At 37.2% G+C, this 7,384-nt stretch overlaps 1 protein-coding gene across 1 annotated transcript; it reads left to right on the top strand.

Annotated features, from left to right (window-relative positions):
* The first annotated feature begins 324 nt into the window (after positions 1-324).
* LOC146166427 (adipocyte plasma membrane-associated protein-like) lies at positions 325-5,778 on the top strand. Its single transcript, XM_083392618.1, has 6 exons — positions 325-575; positions 1,944-2,146; positions 2,528-2,755; positions 3,024-3,221; positions 3,595-3,742; positions 4,381-5,778. Exons 1-6 carry the CDS (start codon positions 325-327, stop codon positions 4,583-4,585), a joined length of 1,233 nt encoding a protein of 410 aa, XP_083248744.1. The 3' UTR covers positions 4,586-5,778.
* The last annotated feature ends 1,606 nt before the right edge of the window (positions 5,779-7,384 follow it).

Below are 7,384 nucleotides of genomic sequence, written 5' to 3'. Positions count from 1 at the left end.
CCTTGTTTCGACAACTTTAGCAGCGCAAATTATTTTATTTGCCAATGTAAAGTTGGTCTACATGCGTTACCAGTGAAGTAACAAAAACAAATTAGAAATCTTGTTTATGCTTTTCTTAGTAAATGTAACAAAGCTATAGTTTAGCTTTATCCTACAGGACCCAGCAACCCAATCTAGTCACTCTGTCAACTTGCCTGCTGCAAATATTGACAGAATGACACGAGTTCAAACAATGAAGCCTTATTTAACGACCTGCTAGCAGCAAACGTGCGATGCTACAGCAGCCAGTTAGTTAGTCAGTCAGGAAGATCTCGGGTTACAAAAATGGGAAAACGCAGGCCTAAAAGTGAACACAAGCAGCCAGTTGTAAGTAGGCAAGTTGCTGATGACCAAGACCCATACTCGAACCGAATGTTTGGCCAGCTTTTTCTAGCTTTGCTGTTCGTTCTTGTTGCTGTTGTGCTGCAAGGTTACTATAGGTCACCGATAACAGCTCTCACCATTGAAGAGATTTCGCCTGTGATTGAACTGAGCGGAGTTTTCACCAAAAACGAACGACTTGCAAATGGAATCAAGTAAGTATTCCGTTGTGCTAGAGTTAAGTTATTTTCACATTTTTAAACTAAATACTTAGCTGAAAGGTTAGCTGTCTATAAAACAGGTTTATAAAAGTTGAGTGTGTTGATTGATTGGCATTTTAACATCATCATCTACCAGATGTTGTTGAACAAACGTGTACATCAGTGTTGCTTAAACAGGCAAATACGTGCATAATATGGTGAAATACAGTTAGCAAGTTAGAGCCAACAGTGGTCGGTTAATGATTTGTTTTTGATTTCTGTTTGTAGACATTTCTAAACTTACATCCAACCTAATATGACCAACCAGTAGGCTAACTGAACCAAGTAGTAGGTTAAGTGAGTAGTAGGTTAGCTGCTGCCATTCAGTGTTTCAAAAGTATAGGCTGAGCTCCAAAATATTTTTTAAAACATGTGCTCGTGTGAACATCATACTTACCAAAGCACAAAACTAAATGAGGATTGTTCCGTATAGTATTAAGGTTTTATTAGATTTTATTTTGCTGATTTGATTGACCCCACCAACTACAAGACAGCTCAACAAAACGTGCCTCGTTCGAAATGTAAATAAGAAAGCGTGAGCGCGAGAAGCTGACTGTCGCGTCATAGACGTTTCACGCAGCTTTGCTGTGTCAGCTAATTATTATGGCGTAACACAATCCCTGCAATGCGTGACTTTTTAAATGATGCGTCAAACTTTGCGCAATGCTAAAATTGCGGACCTTGCTAAACGCACAATCGAGCTTCGTTTGTTCACTTTTGAATAATGCTGCTGCTGTCAATAAGTTTGGTAAAACATTAAGTTCGAATAATACCAAGAAATAACAACACGTACCCTACATAATACTATGGTATCGGTGCCTATCTGATACCAAATTAATATAGGTATTTTAGTCATGATTCTCCACCCTATGTAGCTATTTTCTACCTTAAAAGTGAACTTATCAGAAATAAGTGGGTAGTAACTGATTAACACAAAGTAAGTAAGTTTTATTTGCCACGCAAAAGGATAAGCAGAAAAGTGAGTGACTGTCAAACATAAAATTAAACTGCATCCTTAACATGGCCGACCACAGCGAAGGGGAAAAACTTCAAGTCAGCTGTGTCGTTAGGATTTTAGGCATTTATTGCAGAAAAGACACAAAATAACCAATATTGAGTATAATATAGAAAAAGATAACAGGTTTAACAAGTTTAAACAGGTTTAACAAGTTATAAACCTGCGAAAAATAATCTTTAAACATTTTAATAAAATTGATTTTGTTTATTTTGGCTCAGTAATGACGTCATTGATTTGCGATTCTTTTGTTTTAAAGGATCGGGTATCCATAATTCCAAGTGATACTTTGAACTGAATATTTGCAGGATCACCAAGCTCTCCGGCCCAGAATCAATCGAGGAAGATTCTGAGGGAAATCTTTACACCGGGTTGGCCGATGGAAGGATCGTTAAGATTGCCCCCTCAAAACAGGGGGTCATCGGGGATGGTGACGTCACAACTATAATAAGGATCAAGATTCCAGAGGGTGGCGCTAGAGCGCACAACTTTACTTACGGAAGACCTCTGGGTAAAAACACTTTAAAGTGTATTTATGAAGGTCTTTTCAAAATTAACTATTTGGATTTTAATAAAACATTTTTTTTCTTTTAATTCTTAACGCGGTCCAATCTCCTGTTGAATATAGGAAAAGCTCGGCCTATATCATTGTTGTTAATTCCAACATTCGAGTGAAGTTATCCTTTATAGTAAGCTTTTGCCTAATTATGTGTAATATCGAAACGACGACACTTTTAAGAGCTTGCAAAATTCAAATTGTAACGAAGTTGAGAAAATTTTCGTGTTTAAACATAAAAAACACTTTTCAATATTTTTTCACGATAGCTTAATAATTAGCGGAAGAAACGGCGGAAGGTGCTCGATTTAAACCAACCAATCACGTGTCTTTTAGGAATGCGTCTTCACGGTGATTGGTTGTACTTCGCCGACGCCTACTACGGAGTGCTAAAGGTCAACATTGTGACGTCAGAATTGGTTACGCTGGTCGCGATCGACGCGGTGACCCCTGGCCTCAAGTTCCCCGATGACCTTTGCTTGACCTCTGACCTCAAGAAGCTGTACTTTACCGACGCTTCAAGTTCATATTCAATGGCAGAAATGCTCAATATCGGACTTACAGGTGAGATCACAACTTGGTCAGTTCAAGCCGCTATGACCGAGTGAAGTTGCCAATGTTGAATACGTCCATTATTTTCACGATTGTTTTAGGAGACTTTTTACAGTTTTTTAGCTAAAGTGCATTTAAAATGCCGCTTTGAAAAGGGACTGGCTTTAAAGACGTGACAATTACGGTAACATTTACTGTACATTACATAAAGACAGGTATTTTAATTAAACACGTAACTATCGTTGTTTAATTAGTTTTCGTTCGTTGTTTTGATCGGTAGGTATTTGTGACGGACGTATCATTGAGCTTGACCTTGAGAGCGGCAAACTTACCGCGGTCGTATCCGATTTATGCTTTCCCAACGGTGTCCAGCTTACGACGGATGATAGCAAGCTTATAGTTTCGGAAACCTTGCACAACAAAGTTACTTTCTACGACACAAAAACGTGGGAAGCCGGGAAGCTTGTGAGGTTCACAGGTGACTGTTTACTGATGTTTGATGGCGTTTTAAACGTTTAGTAAAATACACTTAAAATAACTGGTTTAAAGGCTTAGTTTAATACGGTGCGTGAACCCTTAAAAGTTGTCAGTAAGTTTCAACTTTTTAATTTAACAATTATATAAGTAAGCAGCTAAAACAAATTGTCTAGATAAAATAAATCAATTAATAACTTGTATAAGTAGTTTGTATTAGAACTAATTTTGAGAGTTTTTTTTGTAATTTAAATGCACATTTTGATTTTACTGTGGTATTGATTTTGTTTTATCCTCAAAAATATTACATGCAATTTCGAATATAGCTTCAATTTGATAGAATCGTACAGTGCTTAAACCCTTCAATTCTTTCCCAGTTTCAATCGACAACATCCGACCTTCGCGCCGCGGAAGTCTTTGGGTCGCCGGTTCGGTTCCCCGCTCGTACGCCAACGTCATAATGGCGAGTTACCCTGCTCTGAGGCAAACCGTGGCGGGATTATTCAGTTCTAACCAACTTCTAGGGTGGGTAGCAACACTTGGTCGCAGATTGTGCCTTGAATGTCGGATAATGTGGGCCACATATTGTATCGTGGCGTGGTAATGTTACCCGGTCGATACCAGGTTGCATCGTTGGCGATTTAACACTAAACTGTTAATATTTTGGTGTTTTTTGGTCTAATTAAAATTTTACCAGCACGTATTATTAATTGCTTTATGCTTTCTTAATTTTGTTAAGTCTTGTAACAACAACCAAAATAAATCCATATAATGCAACAAGAACACCTTAATGTTCGCAATGTTGCAATCTAACATGTGACGTTTTTGTAAGCCTCAATTCAATTTTTTACCTTTTAACGAATAGGCTGGCTTGGATCGTGCTGCGTTTTAAAATCATGTTAACTGGCCGCAACTCTCTTTCAAATGTTTTCATCGTTCTCTCAACATATGCACTTTAACAACAAATAATCCAATTAACCAACTCTGTTTTATTGCGTATTGGATAACAACTCTCGAAAATTCGTACAAATCGCCCCGAAATGATGTTTTTTATCCGATCGGTCCTTGTTTCAAACATTTTAAGTATCGGAACAAACCCCGAAAAATTTCGAGCCCTGCGTATATTGATCCACGTCACAGCATCGACTTGTATTTGTGTGTAGAACTCTGCAGAGCAAGTTCAACGCAGTGTTCGAGATGAGCGAGGATGGCGAGGTGCTGCAGAGCTTGTACGACACAACAGGCCAACTCACCGATGGTTTGGCGCAAGCAACTGAACTGAGCGATGGAAGATTAGCTCTGGGCTCGTATAAAGCCAAGTGGCTCGGTATGCTAAACCCCGGGAACCTGGACCCACCAAAGAAATAGCCCCCTCCCAAACTTACCCCCTAAAACTGAATCCCCCCAAGAAATAACCTCCCAAAAGACACCCCCTAAAACTTGATAAAAAATCCTCCCCTAAAACTTGATCCCCAAAGAAATTATCCCCTCGAAAGCACCCCCTAAAGCCTGATCCTTGTGACGTCATCTTGAAAATTCGTCCCTGTTTATAAGAACTTTGGCGTCGTTTAAAATTCTGTGAGAAATTAATGTTTTATTTATTCTACAAAGAGTTTTTGTCGTTCCACATATTTTTGCTAACTTCCACAACATTTTATATCTTACCCGTTAAACAGTTAAAAAAGATAAGTTTACCCAGGAAATTTCATCCAGCTTTATATAATACCCATCAAAGCGTGATTACCAACTGTTTAACGCACTTTTGTGTGATTATTTTGGCATTATTTTATTTTGTTTGTTTATAAGCTGATGTAAAATGCATTATTTTTTACTCGTTTTGGAAAATATTTAAATATGCAAAGAGGTATTCGACAACAGAATGTAGGATTGTAGGTGTTTTTTGACTCATATTTTTACCCGTAAGTTATTTTGAACCATATATATTTGTAAAGTACGCCGATGTACAAGGTTAATTTTATGTCTTTTGTGTGTCGTGTACATTTATAATTTAAACTAGAAGCCACCAAACAACATCCGGCCGATTTAAATTACACCGCCGCAGCATATTTTCTTATTTACCCCCCAAAAAGTTATTCAAGTTTATTAACAAAAAAGTTTTACGTACACAACCGAGATAAAGTTTGCTAAAATTGTAAACTAAACGGCGATTTCATAAAGGTATTTTTATAGTTCGGAAAATACTTAAATATTATTTTCGCCTAATAATGTCAAATAAGTTTAAAATAAAACTTTTATATACGGCCCGCGATCTTTAATTTTTACAGTAATCAGTGTTCTAATGACGTAAGCCTCTGATTTAACTTAAGTGCACTTAGTTCACTGTTTTCAAATACCTTGGCTCGACTTAGTTATTTAGGACAGAATGACTTGACTTGAACTTTAGTTATTTTCGCAATTGACTTGATTTATATTAAGGTGCTCTAATTTTTGAAACAAGTGTGGTGACCCCTGCATTAAACCAACAAGTAAGCCTTTTGATCGAACCGCACAATTTACAGATGTCTTATTTTTTCATAATAGACTTACAAGTAATCTTTGCAATGTTTAGAGCACCTGTGCTATGGTCGTACTTCTGTCAAACTTACCGCAAAACGCAATTAATTGGAGCTGATTGTATGACGTTTAAGAACTTTTTACCAGGCAATTAAATCAAGCTCTTGAGCAACTTCCTTCCAACAAAGCGTTTTGTCAGTTTAGTTGAAAATGTGCTGCTTATTGGGCGGTAAGAAATATGGAGATTTTTGATCACCTGACACGTATCGTTGTGGAATTTTAAGAAATTTAAAGATGTTTTACAACGATTTGCGTATCTGTTTAATATAACGGGATTTTTGTGCTTACCAAGTGTTTACATCATACAAATAAATCCTGAAATTGCAAGCCTGGGGAATAATGGTCTTTATGGGAAAGATTGAATCCTATAACTTAGCTGAAACCTGGTTGATTTTTCAGTAAAACATTAACGTGAAATGACAATGTTGATAAGTGATTTTTACTATGTCCATATTGTCAAGCAAAAACAAATTTATTGGTGCGTATTTTTGTTGCGCGTAAGTTAGACATTTTTTTTCGGCGAACATCAAGTCTTCATTTAATTTGTTAGAGTATACGGAGCTAACAAACAAAATCTGCAAATTTGAAAAAAATGTTTAGGCCATGGTAATAACACGATAGTTCATAAATTGTAGTTAAAAATTGACTTGAGAAAGAATAATAAAATGCCCGGGTCCAGTTCGTTTAAAGCAGCAGATAAGAGATAGAATTGTCAATTTATCGGATTTAAAGCCACTTTTACAAGCGGTAAAAGGAATTGAAACTAAAATAATTAAAGACCTGGCGTGGCGTTATGCATCTACATCGCACAAAAACTTGAAACAAAAGACGGAACATCAATCCTGGAATAACTTACCAGGCGATATATTACAGCCGCTAGAGGTGCCACAGAGTCACGTAAGCTAATTGATGGATTCACGTCACAAATAACATATAAGCCAACCGTCAATAAATACATCGGCAAACATGGGTTGCGGCGCTCTGGATTATAGGACGGGAAATATTACGTTATTCACCTTCCTACCTTGCCTTAGTAAATATGGAGTTATGGTTGTACGGTTTATTATGAACTGTGGGGCGGCATTTTTTTTTGAGTGAGGCTAAAAAACTTTGATGTACACCTTAAACTTTTCACAAAATCGCCAAGAAACTCATGATGTTTAGTTTAAGTGTGTTTAGCTCAACGGTGCATTATGAACCTAGAACTTTCCTATTTACCCCTAATAATTACCGACACGCCCCTGACCCTAGTAACAAAACGGTTTTAAATTTCACGAAATTTTGAAAAATAAGTTTAAAAATCGGCCAAGAAACACGACTTTTTCCAAAACATGGGTGTGTTTCTGCGGGTGTGGGGTAAGGGTGGGTAAACAACCGCTTGGGAAGTGCTACCCTGGGGTGAATTACCGTAACCCCTTTTTACCGGATGTAATGCGAAGTTAGTTTCCCGGTTGCAAGAACACAAGCAAAACAAACTAAGAACGAAAAACCACTGATTCTTACCTATTTTATTTCATCTCCATTTCTATTTATTTTCTAGTAAATTAAATTCACACAGTAAAACAATTCAATTCATGGTGGACTGTGTATTGT

Source organism: Ascidiella aspersa, chromosome 1 (assembly GCF_963924565.1).
Source record: "Ascidiella aspersa chromosome 1, kaAscAspe10.2, whole genome shotgun sequence".
NCBI classification, from domain to species: Eukaryota; Metazoa; Chordata; class Ascidiacea; order Phlebobranchia; family Ascidiidae; genus Ascidiella; species Ascidiella aspersa.
Note: the sequence above shows the minus strand (reverse complement) of the source record. Positions and strands in the feature narration are given on the sequence as shown.

Bases quoted from the DNA above. Each gene is read 5' to 3' on its own strand.
- LOC146166427 (XM_083392618.1), top strand. From the start codon at position 325: ATGGGAAAACGCAGGCCTAAAAGTGAACACAAGCAGCCAGTTGTAAGT. The intron at 2,756-3,023 runs GTGAGATCACAA...TTTGATCGGTAG, and splicing joins GCTCAATATCGGACTTACAG to GTATTTGTGACGGACGTATC. The intron at 3,222-3,594 runs GTGACTGTTTAC...ATTCTTTCCCAG, and splicing joins GAAGCTTGTGAGGTTCACAG to TTTCAATCGACAACATCCGA.